At 37.1% G+C, this 18,919-nt stretch overlaps 1 protein-coding gene across 1 annotated transcript in view; it reads left to right on the plus strand.

The window, feature by feature from the left end:
• LOC117336136 overlaps positions 1-18,919 on the plus strand; it is a 55,608-nt gene that overhangs the window by 25,136 nt on the left and 11,553 nt on the right. Inside the window, exon 2 of the mRNA XM_033896521.1 lies at positions 14,751-14,933. Coding sequence (XP_033752412.1) covers positions 14,762-14,933 — 172 coding nt within the window. The 5' untranslated portion in view covers positions 14,751-14,761. The remainder of the gene's footprint in view (positions 1-14,750; positions 14,934-18,919) is intronic.

The raw sequence follows: 18,919 nt of genomic DNA on the forward strand, positions 1-18,919 counted from the left end.
GGCTGAACACATTTCAGGTAGATGTAATGTTATAGCTGATGCCATTTCTCGTCAACAGTGGGCCAGATTTCGTCGAGCAGCACCAGCGGCAGCACTTTTTCCCACCCCAATACCTGCCCATCTATGGGAGATATAAAATCAGAAGCTAATAGATTGTTAAAAAATGCAATGGCTGTTAATACATGGAAAACGTACAGCGCTGCTATGCAGTGTTTCCAAACATTCAGGTCCTCATATAATTTAGCTGGTGTATGGCCTGTCCCTCCAGACCAGTTAATACATTTTATATCTTTTATGTCATTGAAGGGGTATTCTGCTTCTACAATTTCCACATATATCAGTGGAATAGCCCATGAACACAAAATACAAGGTTATCGGGATTATACACATTTTTTTATTGTTAAAAAAATTCTAGAGGGGGCCCAGCGTTGTAACAAGCGTATAGATGGGCGTCTCCCTATTACTCTACCCCTGCTTCGGCAACTAGTTATCTCCCTTTCATCAGTATGTAGTTCTAAATTTGAGTCAGATTTATTCACTGCAGCATTTACTTTAGCATTTTTTGGTTTTTTGAGGGTGGGTGAATTTTCAGCTTCGCGTAGTAATGGGCATGAAACACGTCCTTTGACAGTGTCAGATATTACTATAGTCGACTCTCCATCCAGACATTTAAAGGTAAGAATCCGGGAGTCAAAGACCGACAAAAGGGTCACTCGGTATCATTACATATTAACCAAATTCCCCCGCAAAAGAAAATTTTCCCCGGGTTAAAAAATTTTGGGAAAAGGACCTTTTTAATTTCCCTCCACTTTGCCTCAAATCAAAACTTCAACAAGGGGGTTTTTCCCCCGAACGCATTCAAGTAGCAGCCATGTTAAAAAAAAGCCCTTAACATTTGTCGCCCTTTGGGGGACAATACAAGACTCCCCTCCCTTTTGCCCCTAGGTGTTTACCGAGGGAAAATCCGAGGCATATCTAAAAAAAAATTTTAAGCTTTGGGGGGCCCAGGGAAAAAACCCCAAAGTCATTCAAAATTTTATAAGGGAAATTTCCCGTGGAAAAAAAATTTTCAGTTGAAAAATTTTGAAATTACCCTAAATTTTTCCAATGATCCCCCTGCTGGGAATATAATCGCGGGCCCTCCAAAAGGGATAAAGTTTAAATGCAAAATACATGCACCCGGGGATTTTAAAAATTTTTAATTTTTTAAATTTAAAAATTTTTTTATTTAAAAATCAACCCTATGTGTTTAAATTGGAGGACCTTTTAAACCCCTATTGAATCAAAAATTAATTTTTTTTTTCCCAATTTTTTAAGAACTTTAAATGTTTTTTTGGTCACCAAACACATATGGGTCATAGGATCTTCAAATTTCCCTTTTTGGGGGATGAAGGAGTCGGGCCCAAAAGACCAGGCGGGGATTAACCTTTAACCCCTTTACCAAAAGGGCTTTTTCCCTTTTGGGGGGGGTGACAAATTTGAGGGATGAATTGGAAAAGGGAAATTTTTTTCCCCTCATCAGAAAAAATTAAGTAAACATTCCCCCCCCCAGGGGAAAGACCTTTTTCAACCGGAAACTTAAAGGGTTTTTCAAAAATTAAAGGGAAGGAATTAATAGGGAAAACCCTAAAATTGTTCCCTTTTTTGAGGTTTTTTTCAAACATTATCTCCCGGGAATACCATAAAATTTTGGGGGGAAAAAAAAACCCCGGGGTTTTTTTGGCCAAAGGGGAAAAAAACCAAAACTAGCATGGAAAGGAACGAAAGCGCATTAATTTGCTATTAGACAAATTTGGGGGGTCCCCCGGGGGAAAATTTGGGGGCATCCAACTATCCAAAAGCAATTTTGCCTTAATCGCCCCGGGTGGAAACTCATCTTTTCCCCAATAGGTATTGGTATTTTTACTAAAAAATTCCCCGGGAAGGGCCCAGGTATTTCATAGGGTGCCCAATTCAGGGTTTCCCCCTTTTCCCCCGTTCCCCCCAAATCAGGGGTTTTCAAAGCGAAATAAAGGGGGGGGTTGTTTAAAATGTTTCAGGGTTTGGGGGGGGGGCGGGGATTATTTGAGGTCCCCAAAAATAGGGGATGGATAAATTAGGGTTTAGGCAGTATTTTTTGAGGGGAGGTAAACCCCCCATGTTGGGGGAACCCCGGGGGACGGAGAGGGGCATGGGCTCAAACCGGCCCAAAAAAACTCAAAACCCCGCCCTTTTCTCACAGAGGGTTTTTTGGTTATTGTATGAAAAAAGGGATTCTGACGGTAAACCGGGGGTCTCCCTTCCCCCCGTGGTTTCCATGGAGGGGGGTGTCCACTTTTTTCCCCGGGAAAAATTTACAAGGGGGGCTTTGGGGGTAATTGGGTTTCATGGGGTTTATTAAAAAGAGGGGGGCTCATTTTCCAGTTTTGCCCTCAGAAAGGTTTTTAAAAAGGGGCCCGGTCAAATCGTGGTACCATTGGGGGGACATGGGATGCTCGGTTTTTATGGCTAAACCCCCTTTTTCCCCCCGGGGTTCCCGAACATAGCGGGGCCCTATTTTTTTTCCACTTCAAATTTTAGTTCAGTTTAAAAAAATCAAATTAATATATTTTTTGGTTGGGGGTTTTTTGGGATGTAGGTTTTTTTAAATTAAATTTTTATAAAAGTATCAGGCGTCCAAAAGTTTTATGTCCTTTGGGAAAGTGTATATCAGTATTTAATGGGCAAAACCAAAAAAATGAGCAAAAATGACCCCCCCCCCCCCCCCCCCCCCCCCGGCTTATTTCTAAAAAGGGGGTTTTTTTTTTTTTCTTTTCAAAAATTGGACCCCCCCCAGTCTTGGATTTAAAATCCGCCCTATGTTTAATTTCCCAAATCCCCATTTAAAATGTTTTAAACAATCCTACGTTGTAAATTTTTTGGGTTTTTTACGATTTAAAGCGGGGTGGTTTTTATTTTTAGGGGCTAATTTTGGGAAAATCTGGGTTAAATAAAAAAATTTTAGAAATATTAAATTTTTTAATTACGGGTACTGGGGTACAAATTTCCCTCGTAACCCTCCAAAGGAACCCCATCAAATTATTCAAACGAAGCGCGCAAAAAAGTAGGAAAAAAAACGCAGAGAAAAATTTTGAAAAAAAGGGAAAAAAGCGTTAAAAAGAAAACAAAAAGGGATCAAAGTCAGCACTGAAACAAACAAACCCAAAGTGCTAAAAAAAAAGAACAAAAAAAAAAAAATAAAAAAAAAGCTTAAAAAATAAAGAAAGTGTACAGAAAAAAAAGAAATTTAAAAAAAAAGCCCCGATAGGCACAAAAAAAATGAAAAACTCGTAGAAAAATCTTTCAAAAAAAAATGAGCAAGTGTAGGGGCTTTTTGGGGTTTTCAAAAGAAATTTCCGAATTAAATCCCGTTGGGGAAAAATGCGGGGAATTCTGCATTAAATTTAAATTCTAAATCCCGACTGCCCGAATTTTTGCGGAAAGAGAAAAAATTTTTTCGCCCGAAGATTTGAAAATATCGAACCCCGCGAATTGTTTTTCCCCAATGACATAAAAAAGGGTATTCAAATACCAAAAAAAAAACGCTCAGATGATCCAATCGTCGGTTTTAATTTTAATATGTGCGGTTTTTAAAAAGGTCCTAATTCAGCAGAAAAGAAAAATCCCAAAAAAAACAGCCCCCGCAAACTAGGTTTTTCCCCCTTTGGCCCTATTTTGGCGGGAAACGTATTCGTCCCTCGGGTATGACCCTCTGAAAATCTTCCTGGACGGGGCCTTCCCCGGGAAAAAAACGCCCGATAAAATAAAGGACTCGGACAGAAGAAAGGTACGATTTTTTGGGGCCCTTCTCCAAAAAATTTGCGGAAACCCAAAAAGGGGGTAAGAATACCCCTTTAAAAGGAAAATTCGTCCTAAATGTTTTCTCTAGTCACATATCCAGGTCCCCGAGAAACACAAAAAAAAATTTATCTTTCTTTTAAAGCAAAACGTTTTTCCCAATGTTTAAAAAAGGGGTCCCGAGAAAAATTTTTAAAAGGGGTAAAATTTCTAAAAGTAAATTCCCCCCGCGCCCGAAAGACGGAAAAAACTGTTGTTTTTAGAAAAATCCCTTTTCGAAACGAAAACTGTATTTAAAGACTTGGGGGAAATTTTCCCAAGGGAAAAATGAAAAAAGCAAAAATCGGAAGGGCCGAAACCTAGAAATTTTTTTTTTTTTTTCCAAAAAAATTTTTCCCTTTTTTTTTTTTTTTTTTTTTTTTTTTTTTTTTTTTTTTTTTTCCCCCCCCCCCCCCCCCCCCCCCCCCCCCCTGGTTTTTTGGGGTTGTTCTTTTTTTTTTTGTTTCTTTCTTTGAAAATTTTTTCAAAAAAAAATTCCCAATTTTGGGGGCTGTCCCTGGGACTCCCAAAATTTTTAAATCCAAAAAAAGTCTTTTTAAATAAGGGTTTAAAACGGGGGGTATCTAGACTCTAAACAAAAATGTGAGACTGTGTTGTGTTATATTAAATTCAATTGATCTGGACATTGTCATGCAAGCATGTCAAAAAACTTGGAATGAAGGAGATTCCATATAATTACACGTAGGTGTACTTTACATGTACATGTTTTGTTAAGACTCTTGAAATAGTCTACAAAGTCATGATTTTTGGTTTAACTTGTATGGGAAATATTGATTCGGGAATGACAATTTTCATTTAAATTCATATATATATAAGTTTTGAGACCATTTTTAATTTGTCGCAGTTTGCTCTTGAGGGGTGGGGGCGGAACCCAGGGGGAGACGGAGAGGGACATGGGCTCATCCGGCTAAATACTCATACCAGCTTTGCTCTACAGCAGGTTGTTGGTTATTTGATATGAAAAATGGGGATTCTGACGGTACCGCAGGTCTCCCCTCCCTCCGTGGTACCATGGAGGGAGGTGTCCACTTTGTCATGAGTCATGAATTTACCAAGGTGGGCTGGTGGTAATATTGGTTACATGGGTTTAGTAAACGGATGGGGGACTCATTGTCCAGTTCGCCCTCAGAAAGTTTAACCTAGGGGAACAGGTCACTCGTGGTACCATTGGTGACACTGGTATGCTCGGTTCTATATGGCTACCAGTTCTCCTCCTGGGTTCTGATCATACTGCGGCCATATTTCTTCCACTTCATTATGTAGTTCAGTTGAATAAAATCAAATTAATAGTATTTTTGTGGTTGGGTTTTATGTGCATGTAGTCTGTGTATTAACTTATTTATAAAGTATCAGGCGTCAAACGTTTTAGTGCTCTGGAATGTGTATATCAGTATCACTGTCAAAACAAAATATGACGCAGACTGACTCCCCCCCCCCCCCCCCCCCCCCCGGACTTCATTGCTAATAGCGAGTTTTTTTTATTCTTTTCAAACGTTGGATCCCTCCCCCAGTCTTGGATAAATATCCGCATATGTAATTGCGCCAGTCCGATTTACATGTATATCAATCCTACGTTGTACTTTGTTGCGCTTTTTTCTACGATAACGCGTGTGTTCTATATTAGGGTCGTAATTGGTAAAATCTGTTAAATAAAAATTATAGAAATATATAATTTTTCAATTACAGGATACTGGGGTACAATTGCCCTCGCTAACGTCCACGGAACGCATCAAATTATTCAAACAGAAGCGCGAAGAAAGTAGGAAAAGAAAACGCAGAGAATATTATGAAAAAGAGAAAAATCGCGTTAAAGTGAATCACAAAAATGTATCAAAGTCAGCACTGATCAAACGAAACCAACGTGCTAAAACCAAAGAACAAGAAGAAAAAAATAAAATGAAAAAGCTTAAAACTAAAGCACGTGTACAGAAATACAGAGAAAATAAAAAGAAAGCAAGCATAGGCGACAAAAACATGACAGACTCTGTAGAAAAATCTTTCAAAAATAGAATGAGCAAGTGTAGGTCTTTAATGCGTTTCAAAGAGAATCTACCGAATACTCCAGTGAGAAGAAGTGCGGTAATATCTGCATATTTAGATTCTAAATCTCCGACTGCAGAATTTCTGCGGAAAGAGAAAAAATGTGTTTCGCCTGAAGATATTGAAAATATCGAACTCGCGAATTGTGTACTCAATGACATGAAACAGGCTATTCAAAGTACCAAAACCAAACGCTCAGATGATGCCAGATCGTCTGTTAATGTAATATGTGCGTCTGTTAACGGTCCTAATTCAGCAGAAAAGAACATCCAAAAGAAAACAGCTCGCAAACTAGGTTTACCAGCTAGGCGTATTTCTGGCGGGAAACGTATTCGTCATCGGGTATTGACGTCTGAAAAATCTTCCTGGACGGAGACCTGTCGGAAAACACGCGCCGATAAAATATCGGACTCGGACAGGAAGAAAGCGTACGATTTCTGGACAGCTTCTCAAAATTCGCGACCAACCGGGAATAAGAATGACATCAAACGAGTAAGAATTCGTCCTAAATGTTACTCTAGTCACATGATCCATGTACTCGAGAAAACACAAACAGAAATTTATCTTGCTTTTAAAGCAGCGTATCCCAATGTAAAAATGTGTCAGAGAACATTTGAAAGGTGTAAACCTTACTATGTAATTCCAACGCGACAGAAAGATCGGAACACATGTTGTTGTAGATATCATGTCGAAACGAGAACTGTATTCAAAGACTGCATGGATTTCCGAAGAAATATGATAAAGCACAAATCGGAAGCGAGCCTAGAAATCCAAAAATACATCATGGTTTTTGGTTGTTCTTTTTTGTTCTTCTTTGAAATTTTCAAATTCCATTTGGGCGGTCCGGACTCAAGTTTTATCCATGTCTTAATAAGGACGGATTCAGTAGTCATACATCAGATTTTGAAATTTTTGAAATAAAACCAAACTTTACATCGTAAACTATTCATAAACAATGTAAAATATGTTACATTGTACTTTTGGGCTTTCATGGAATTTTAACTGTTTTTCAGGTATATCGAGGCGGTTTCGCGTGAAACAAAGATACGGTTTAAACCAATCCCCAAAAAACAGGAAAATACACCAAATAATAACCACCGGGAATCCCTCACTTCTGTTCATCCGTAATCTCTCGTGCTATACTTGCGATGAATGTATCAAGGGAAACTATGGATCTTGTGTTAATCAACACGTCGGGAAAACAACGACAGCAAACATCAGCCGGGAAAATGTCAACGACGCAGAAGTCGATGTAGATGTAGAAGTTTTTCGAAATTAATGAAATTTGAAAGTCACGAATTTGACATTACATAAACTGAATATAATGTATATTTGATTATTTGTGTGATTGCAGTATGTTTAAATTATATTTAGAATAAGGAAAATTGTTTGATGAAGAGTCACTGCATATTAAGACACTGCGTCAAGAAAGCGACGTCACAAAAACGGCGTAAATATGTTACGCATGTCACCAACATCGCGCGTTACGTCAAACAGAGTATTTTTCATAACAGCCTCTCTTTGATGGAAAATTGAATAAATACAAATAAATTTTAATAAAATTATTAATGGTTCTGTTTAGGATATTAGACAGAGGTGTAGAGTGTTTAATTCTTGTTCCAATTTTCAGGGAATTATAATTGATTGTTTATCTATTTGTTAAAGTTGATGAAGAATATTGACACGCATTAATTTCTGTGTTTGTACTTGCTATCAGTATGATAACGTATCTAATCCGTATCTCTCTCATTGTTGGCTAAATGAAAATCAAAGACAAATTTGAATCTATATTGAAATGGACTATACTCAAATTGTCCGGGTAAACCAAGGTGATGGTCTACACATAAACCCCTTTAATTTTTTTTTTTAGATTGTATTGTTTACTTAGATACACATACCGTAACATTTCGATTATAAGACGCGGCTCATTTTGTTTTCTTTTGAGGGGAAAGAATCCCTGGCTTATTTTGAAGACCGTCCCATTTTTTTTAATCGTTTATGTCTTATTTACGAAATCGTCTTTACTCAGAAAGCTTTCATCGGTGAGAAAATCATCGATGAACAACACTCGTCATTACTAATAATAGTTAATTAAATCGTCAGCTCTATTCTTGATTACTCAAAATCATTTATAACATATACTCGTTTCTTCATCGAGAACTGGACTAGATCTACAGGTCCAGAAAATAACTGTTGTTCTGTTGTATATTTCAAACACACAACTAAACCTGAACAAACCACACAGTCAAGCCGATCGCAGTATAGATTTTATCTGGTGATGGTGGCTGCTCCTTTGGGTGTATAATGTTGGAGTAAGTACCGGTATACCTACAGATAAAACACATAAAAAGGCTTTGGAAACTACCGTACGGAAGCAAAGTCAAGCATTTGTTAAAATTTTAAATGTACTATATTTCAGCCTACTCCAACAATGTTAGAGGTTTTACACGGCGAGATACTTTTGACTAGCGCCGTGTAACCTCTAACTGCCCATAGCTGATTTTCCCGATGCTGACGATGAAATTTTCAAAGTTCGTTTATTGCAAAAATATAGCGTGTCAACTTACATTTAAATGATCAACGGTGTCCAATATATATTTCTGTCCATAATCCAATGATTAAATGAGAATAATTTCGTAACAAACACATATTGTGAAGTTTTCTTCTTCCGAAGCGGAGCAGAGCGCAAGCAGACAATACTCCCGTTAGTGATAGTAAAAATACCACGTGATTTGCCGGTTAATACAAAAATGGATTACAACCTATGTCCTACAAGCGGAATACAACAAAGTCCGTATCATTTCGTTCCGTTTGAAATAACGACCAACTATTTTGTATCAACCTTTAGGCAGCCATTTTTAAAAACGACTAGAAAAGTGCTACAACGACATGGGCATGTATTTTGTGTGTTATACACCGTATTATACTATATATTTGTGTCTGTGACATACATATGGGATAAATATTGCATACATGATACGTAGACATCGTTGTAATGACCTGTCAACCTCTTACGTGTTTTTTTCAAGCATATTTAGTTCCGCCCGAAATCCGGGCGGAAACTGCATCAAAGAATTAGTGCTTCGGAAATAAGAGGTCGCAGTCGGCAAAATAATATCCGATAGAAAAAGAGCCGACCAGCGACCTCTTATGTTATAGGAGTATATTTCAGCCATGCCTGACGGGATTCAGATATGTTTATTAGGTGGTCAAGTATTGATATATCTAAAATATATTAAATACAAACATAGTTTCATAAAACATTAAAATACATCAACACACAGTTATTATAAATTATTTTTTATGACCTGATCGCTGATAGTGATGCCCGCTTATTAAAATGGTGAATACAGCCTATGATCATGAGGCTGAACTGAGAAAGGGTGATAAAGATTGCCTGATATAAAGCCGCATGATTTGTTTACGTAGGCAGTGGGACATTTTACAGAACATGCATGGTACCAGGTGGGTACCTAAAACTATTAGAGTATGCTTAGTGATAACGTATATGTTTAGGGATAATGCATGTGTTTAGGGATGGTTATATGTTTCGGGATAATTCATATGTTTATGGACAAGGTATAGGCGGCAGATAGGGCAAAAAACCGACTAAACCTAATTAATGTAAATATTAAAATCAGCAGCCATCTTTCCAATTCAACATATGCTATGGAATGATTAATATTAAAAAAAAATCAAGACACACGAAAACCAAACCAATAGATACAAAATCAAATCAGTTGACAAACGGAAATCAATAGACACGATTGCAGTACAATCAGGAGGTCTGAACCAATGAACTCATAAACTGACGCAAGATGGCGTTGTGGTTGGTTTTACGTCATCACTATTTGTGCACAGAAATATTCCCGCGCTAATACATTACTAGACTCTTGCAGCTGAAGTGAGAAGACGATGGCCGAACCACCTCCGTTATCTGCCAAGTTTATGTTTAGTTCAGAGAAATCACTATATATGGAAGTAAACAGAAATTCACGAAATGTATTTTTCATTTCAGCCAAGAGCATGAATGAAGTTGGATCACGTGAGCCGTTTTACTAAGTGTTTTACTATCAAATACATGTGTTTTGGGGGAACCCCCGGGGGACGTGGTTTTACATCAAAAGTTATATACAAGTTTGAAAGCAGTTAATGTGAATATTTAACACGATGTTTCTTTGGCAAAGCAGTGATGCATATATTTTGTAGGTCCTGTTCTTTTAAAATGCAAAAGGTCTACCTCCGAGTTTTATCTTGGCATTCTTTTGCCAAAGCAACAAGTCACATTTACATTAACTGCTTGTATAACTTTTGATGTAAAATCACGTCCCCCGAAACACGTGCATTTAATAGTAAAACGGCTCACGTAACTCATGATGCAAATGTCAAGGGACGATGTCGTATATGATTAGGAATGATATATATACCTATAGATGTGGTATATGTTTAGAGATAATGGATATGGTCAGGAATGATGTACATTTGTATATGTTAAGGGATGATGTATATGTTCAGAGAAAATGAATTGTCTATATTTCATTTAAATACTAGGAGTATAAGAAACAAATTGGAATATATTGAAAATATAGCTGGTGGATTTTATATCTTGTACTTTACCGAAACCCATTTAGATCACCATGTACCATTTTCTGAATTAACTATACCGGGTTTTATGGAGCCGTTTCGAAAAGATAGAAATTTCTCAGGTCGAGGTTTATTAGTATATTATTCTGATTCGTTGAAATGTATTCGAAGATACGATCTTTAATTTGTACATGGAGAAAATATTTGGATACAAATCGAAATGGACCCGCAAATTTCATTACTGTGTACTTTATATCGACCGGAAGGTTCATGTCATCCTTTTTGGGAAAATTTTAAATATTCTATTGAGAAGGCCTTAGAAATTACAACGAATGTGGTAATTGTTGGAGATATAAATGTTGATTTTTTAACCATATCGCATAACCATATTTTAAATCAAATTATGTTGGAAATGGACTTAACCAATGTTATTAATGAACCCACTAGACACGGATTGACGAGACATAGTTTATTGGACCCTATTTTATTGAGTGATAATTCTAGATGTACAAATTCTCATGTTATTAAGATAGATCGTAATATAAGTGGTCATGACGGATGTGTAGTATTTCTGTCTATACCCATTAGCCTATCCCGTAACTATACCCGTCAAGTTTGGTCATATAAAAATGCAGATTTTAATAAGTTAAATAATTTGATTAATACTTTTGATTGGGAAACATTTTTCCAAAATTTTGATTCTGTTGATATCGCCAGTGTTAGATTCACTGAACAGTTTTTATCATATGCTTCGGAATGTATACAAAAAATATCAGTTGTTATTAGACCACAAGATAAACTATGGATGAATTCAGAACTCAGGAAAGCTATGCGACTACGAGATAGACTCCGTAAAGTATTCAAGCGTGTTAAGTCCATTTCCAATCAAACAAAATATAAACAACAAAGAAATAAGGTCAATAATATGAAAAAGCATGCAAGGGAGTTGTTTTATGATAAAGTTGGGGACATTATTGATAAACTTGACACCAGTAACCCTAAATCGTATTGGAGACTTGTTCGTAAATTATATAAAAAATCTGAGTCGCTGGAAGTTATTCCACCACTTACGAACCCAGATAGTGGAAATATTGAACTTGGTGATGTCGAAAAAGCCAATATTTTGAATAACTATTTTTGTTCTATTACAACAATTAATGATAGTGAGGTTCCATTACCAAATTTTAATCTTGGAACTAATTCTTTCCTTGACTCCGCTGCAGTCAGATCCGACGAAGTTTGCGATATTCTGAAAATTCTTAAACTAGGGAAAACATCTGGTCATGATACCATAAGTCACCATATGTTAAATTTTACTGCAAATTCCATATGTAAACCTTTGTCAATTTTATTTAATATGTCTTTTAATCAAAAAAGTTTTCCTGAAATCTGGAAGAAAGGCGTTGTACTTCCCCTTTTCAAAAAGGGTAATAGACATTTAGTGTCCAATTATCGACCAATTACTCTTCTGTCTTGTATCGGTAAAGTTTTTGAAAGAGTTGTTTCTAAACACATTTACAATCATTTTCATGAAAACTCCCTTTTCTATGAAAAACAGTCTGGTTTCATGTCATGTCACTCTACAGTACACCAACTTATCGAAATTTACCACAATATTTGTTGTTCACTAGCGGAAAAAAAACACGCATGTCTTATCTTTTGCGACATCTGCAAAGCGTTTGACCGTGTATGACGCAAGTTTTTTTTTTAATTAAATTAGAAGCATATGGTATTATGGGTGATCTTCTAGAGTGGTTGAAAAATTATATTTCTGATCGTCAGCAACAAGTTTTAGTTAAAAATATGTACTCCAATACAGGTTACACGACTGCTGGCGTACCACAGGGAAGCGTTTTGGGGCCCCTTTTGTTTTTAATATATATAAATGATATTGTTGATAATATGAATAGTATATCTCGTTTATTTGCTGATGACACTTCGTTAATGTAGTCTTCATCATCTTTTTTAGACATTCAAAGATCTCTTAATAATGACTTGCAAAAACTCAATAAATGGTCTCAAGACTGGCTCACTATATTTAACCCACAAAAAACTGATGTATTGCTAATAACAAATTCAAAAAGTATTCCACCCTTGAACCTTACTTTTGGAGAAGAAACTTTGAAATTAGTTGGTAACCATAGACATTTAGGTGTGACTTTCAGTTCGGATGCAAAGTGGTCCCTGCACATAGCAGAAATAATAAAAACATGTTTGAAAAAGGTATCGGTGTTAAGGAAATTCAAATTTTTGTTGAGTAGAAAAACTTTATTACGAATTTATAGAGTATTTGTGTTGCCTGTATTGGAATATGCTTGTGAGGTATGGGATGGTTGTTCTCTGGAAGATGTAAATAAACTAGAACAAGTTCAACTTGAGGCAGCCAACTTGAGGCAGCAAGAATCATTACCGGCATGTCATCTTTCTCTAGCATACAATCTCTATATAAAGAATCCCAGCTCCAACTTTTATCTGAAAGAAGAAAGTTCCGTAAACTTTCAATGATGTATAAACTCCACAATGATTTAACTCCTTCCTATTTCAGCAATCTTCTACCTCCAAGAGTAGGTGAACGTAATTCGTATAATGCTAGAAATAAAGAAAACTATACCGTTCCAAATTTTCGATTGTCTACTTCTTATGAATCCCTTATCCCATCTTCTGTTAGGTTATGGAATAATTTACCTATTGATGTCAGAGAACAGCCATCCATTAGTAGTTTTAAATCCAAAATAGAAAACAATCGTGATATATTACCTATTTATTATCTAACTGGAAATAGAAAATTAAATGTTTTACACACAAGGTTAAGACATGTTTGTAGTAGCTTAAACTATGATTTGTATAGAGTAAATATAATTAATGATCCAACCTGTGCATGTGGGAATGAGTGTGAAAACGTGTATCATTATTTTTTTGATTGTATGTTGTACAGAAGAGAGCGTGAAACTTTATTTGATAATCTCTCCCGCTACTGTAATGTGACTCTTAATGTTATTCTCTGGGTTCTCCTAAATTATCTGATGAACAAAATGGCTATATTTTTCAATATGTTCAAATTTTTTATTAAATCCAGTAATCGATTTTAGGTCCTCTCTCTCTCTCTCTCTCTCTCTCTCTCTCTCTCTCTCTAACAATAAAAATATGTTTAAATCAAATGTTCAGAGATGATGTATATGTTTAGAGATGATGTATATGATTTGATTACATTTTGCCGGTGAAAAATAGAAATTTAATTAACTTGTAAAACTTATATATTCACTGCAATGATGAGCAGTTTTCCGTATTGACCACACAGACCGAACCTTTGTATTCAACTCATTGAAACTTGCCGATTTTTCCAATCAAAGCTAAGATAGATAAATTAGTTATTTTGCTGTATTTCTGAAATATTCAGACCTTTTTTTGACAAAATATTCACTTGACGTTAGCTATTCATGCACAGATTCTCCAATAACAACAGAAAACGCTTTAATTGCGTTGATCAGTCCTTTCAAAATGGCGCCGTCTAGTTGACGCGGAGTAACGTCACAAAGAGATGACGTCATAAATTTATGTTACTGATTCCCGCACTTTTTGACACTATCAATTTTTCAATGTTTTTGATTTTGTTTTTGAGCATAAACATGCATTAAAAAGAAAATTGAAAGCGATATTCTGTCATACTCGTGAAATATATGTTTAGAGATAATCTATATGTTAAGAGATGATGTATATGCTTTTAAATGATGTATATGTTTAGGGATTATGTATGTGTTAAGGGATGATGTAATTCAAACCTCGTTCATTTTAAGTCGTCGGGATCGTGAAGAAAACTTCGAGTTATTTGAGTCTTCGAGTTAGCCGAATTTCAATGTAGACGTTTTTATTTCATTTTTACAAATGAAATATCAAAAAATATTAATTCACAAGAGGAAAATATCACCTTTTTTCTGATTTTAACCAATCAGAACACTGCTTACAAACGACAATTGGGAAAATAAAAGATGAACCAATATGTTTTGCTGTATGGTTTAAAACAATTGTTTCTTGTAGTAAAACGGGTAAAGTGCCTTAACATTATGAATATGATTGTTTGGATAGTATATAGTGAATTCTCTAAAATGTGAAATAGGAAAATAGGATATGCATGTTATATTGACTGAGTGTCAATGCACCTGTGTGAATTTGGGATGTTGCCTTAGAATGGGGATTGAGCAAATGGCATTAGGAACCAGAGAATTAAAGAAAACCCAACCTTTTCATTCCAGTACAAGGAAAGATGCTACCTTTCACGATGTCTAAACGTTCCCTATGTCGACCAGAATTGGGTGTGACATTAGTATGTGTAACATACTTTTTCTGGCTGACTTTAACTTCACGAAGCTCCAATGACGGATCAAAAATCCTCAGGTCTCTCCAGCAAGATCGGACTTCTAAGTCAACACCAAAAGGTAAGTGATTATTCCAAATTGTTGTACAGAATACACACAAGATCACAACAGAAATCAAGAGTTTTAGCAAAAATTGAATTAAACTGCAGCAAATATCTTTTTCATCCTCATTTGATTCGTCAGTAATGCTATAAGGGTAGTCAGTATTAACAACCATAAGGAAACTAAAAAGGTTCAAAAGAAATGTAAAAATCTAGACTGGGAGGTGAATAATTCAATGCCGTGACACTATCGGTCAATTATCCGTACTCAATAATACCCACAGTAAGACTTCGCACTCAGTTTAACAGCCAATATATGTTTTTTTTAGAAATAGGGGTAGAAACAATTGAGAACAAGGGTTATCTGTATTTACATGTACGTCCTGTACATGTTCTGTATGTTTATCCCAGTATAAACAAAATAATAATTACCTATTTTAAATAGCTTCTAGTTTCAATTATTTGGAAAAAAATATGTCATTTTAGCCTGATAATAAAAGGGCACATTTAAAAAGTCAACATCTTCACTGTTGAAAATATATGTGTACATTTCGCATCCATATATATATATATATTTAAATCAAGGTATTTATATCATCTAATAGACTATTTGTCAGTATGTCCAAGTCAGGGATTTGAGGTGACGACCACTTCGCTATTGAAACGTTCTTTTTTAAGACATGGATGCGGCGCAGTGGTTTAAGCTGCGGGAATTCCTGTCCGGTCGACTAGGTGTCAAAGCTTGTTAGTATCATATGTATGCATCCTTGCAAACGTATGTCTGCAGGACAGGAATAATTTGAAATGTTGATATGAGACAAGAAAGTAATTCGAACTGTGTGGACAATGTCAAATTTTCGAGGCAATCTGCCTCTTCATCAAGACACAAAGAACTCAAACTAAATCACATGATATATAAACAGTACTAGAAATACAATAACATACAAGAGTAGTATATACAGAAAAACTCGTTTATAATGAACTTCAAGGGACCTGAAAATTTCGTTATACGTGTTTATTTTATTGGTCCAAATACGGTAAACATCCGATCAGTTCGAATCGGCAGAAAGTACTCATATTCTTTCCAAAAAATATATCAAAGTACTGCACGTACTGTAAACGAACATTATTGTTTAATGCAAAACAGTAATCCTTTTGATTTAAAGTTGATAAATTGGCAGAAATAGTTTTAGGGATTTATTGCAAATAATGTGAAATGTCACTGCCGTTTTGACACGATTGCTAACATGTTTCTGTAAGGTCCCAAATTGAAATTGGAAGTAAAGTAATCCATCTTGGATGGATACAAATAACATGTCAGTTCCTTTTTCCCGGAAGATCTCATCAGTTATAATACAGTCGAGACTCTGTTACCTTATTATGCCAAATTGCCAATATGCACTATATTTAGGCTATAGACCCATCGTTAGATAGGCCAATTTCAACTTATATGGCTGAAAATTGGTACATTGACATGTACATATATTTTGTATTGAAAGCCAAAACTAGAGCAGCTAATAAAGGCCTGAATTAGGAATGTACCCTATTGAAACTGTAATAACTACACAAGCATGTATATTATTAGCTCACCTGGCCCGAAGGGCCGGTGAGCTTATGGCATGGCGCAGCGTCCGTCGTCCGTCCGTCGTCCGTCGTCCGTCCGTCAACTTTTCCTTTAAATCGCTACTAGTCCTAAACTACTGGATTTTGACCAAATTTGGTCTGAAGCATCCTTGGGTGAAGGGGAACCAATTTTGTATAAACGGTGGGTCTGGCCCCCCAGGGGCCTTAGGGGCGGGGCCCAATAGGGGAAATATAGCAAATTCTTTAAAATCCTTCTTCTTCTGTAGAAATGAAGGGATTTGATTCATATTTGGTCTGAAGCATCCTTGGGTGAAGGGGAACCAATTTTGTATAAACGGTCGGTCTGGCCCCCCAGGGGCCTTATTGGCGGGGCCCAATAGGGGAAATATAGCAAATTCTTTAAAATCCTTCTTCTGTAGAAATGAAGGGATTTGATTCATATTTGGTCTGAAGCCTCCTTGGGTGAAGGGGAACCAATTTTGTATAAACGGTGGGTCTGGCCCCCCAGGGGCCTTAGGGGCGGGGCCCAATAGGGGAAATATAGCAAATTCTTTAAAATCCTTCTTCTTCTGTAGAAATGAAGGGATTTGATTCATATTTGGTCTGAAGCATCCTTGGGTGAAGGGGAACCAATTTTGTATAAACGGTGGGTCTGGCCCCCCAGGGGCCTTATTGGCGGGGCCCAATAGGGGAAATATAGCAAATTCTTTAAAATCCTTCTTCTTCTGTAGAAATGAAGGGATTTGATTCATATTTGGTCTGAAGCCTCCTTGGGTGAAGGGGAACCAATTTTGTATAAACGGTGGGTCTGGCCCCCCAGGGGTCTTAGGGGCGGGGCCTAATAGGGGAAATATAGCAAATTCTTCAAAATCCTTCTTCTTCTGTAGAAATGAAGGGATTTGATTCATATTTGGTCTGAAGCCTCCTTGGGTGAAGGGGAACCAATTTTGTATAAACAGTGGGTCTGGCCCCCCAGGGGCCTTAGGGGCGGGGCCCGATAGGAGAAATATAGCAAATTCTTTAAAATCCTTCTTCTTCTGTAGAAATGAAGGGATTTGATTCATATTTGGTTTGAAGCATCCTTGGGTGAAGGGGAACCAATTTTGTATAAACGGTGGGTCTGGCCCCCCAGGGGCCTGGGGGGTGGGGCCCAATAGGGGAATATAGCTAATTCTTTAAAATCCTTCTTCTTCTGCAGGAATAAAGGGATTTGATCCATGTTTGGTCTGAAGCATCCTTGGGTGAAGGGGAACCAATTTTGTATAAACGGTGGGTCTGGCCTCCTAGAGGCCTGAGGGGCGGGGCCCAATAGGGGAAATATAGCAAATTCTTTGAAATCCTTCTTCTGTAGGAATAAAGGGATTTGATCCATATTTGGTCTGAAACATCCTTGGGTGAAGGGGAACCAATTTTGTATAAACGGTGGGTCTGGCCCCCCAGGGGTCTTAGGAGCGGGGCCCAATAGGGGAAATATAGCAAATTCTTTAAAATCCTTCTTCTTCTGTAGGAATAAAGGGATTTGATCCATATTTGGTCTGGAACATCCTTGGGTGAAGGGGAACCAATTTTGTATAAACGGTGGGTCTGGCCCCCAGGGGCCTGGGGGGTGGGGCCCAATAGGGGAATATTGCATATTCTTTAAAATCCTTCTTCTTCTGCAGGAATAAAGGGATTTGATCCATGTTTGGTCTGAAGCATCCTTGGGTGAAGGGGAACCAATTTTGTATAAACGGTGGGTCGGCCTCCCAGGGGCCTTAGGGGTGGGGCCCAATAGGGGAAATATAGCAAATTCTTTGAAATCCTTCTTCTTCCGTAGGAATAAAGGGATTTGATCCATATTTGGTCTGAAACATCCTTGGGTGAAGGGAAACCAATTTTGTATAAACGGTTGGTCTGGCCCCCAGGGGCCTTAGGAGTGGGGCCCAATAGGGGAAATAGGGTTAATCCTATAAATCGCTACTAGTCATAAAGTTATAAATGAATTTGAACCAAATTTGGTCAGTAACATTCTTGGGAGAAGAGGAACAGAGTTTGTATACATTTTTACTCTGAACCCCCAGGGGCCTAAGGGGCGGAGCCAAATAGGGGAAATAGATATTAGTCTTTAAATCGCTACTAGTCATAAATTTTTTAATGGATTTTAACTAGATTTGGTCAGGAACATCCTTGGGGGAAGGTGAACAGAGTTTGTATTAATTTTTACTCTGAACTCCCAGGGGCCTGAGGGGCCGGGCCAAATAGGGGAAATAGGGTTAATCTTTTAAATCACTGCTAGTCATAAAGTTATGAATGAATTAGAACCAAATTTGGTCAGAAACATCCTTGGGAGAAGGGGAACAGAGCTTGTATACATTTTTACTCTGAACCCCCAGGGGCCTGAGGGGCGGAGCCAAATATGGGAAATGGAGATTAGTCTTTAAA

The sequence above is a fragment of the Pecten maximus genome, chromosome 10, assembly GCF_902652985.1.
Source record: "Pecten maximus chromosome 10, xPecMax1.1, whole genome shotgun sequence".
NCBI classification, from domain to species: Eukaryota; Metazoa; Mollusca; class Bivalvia; order Pectinida; family Pectinidae; genus Pecten; species Pecten maximus.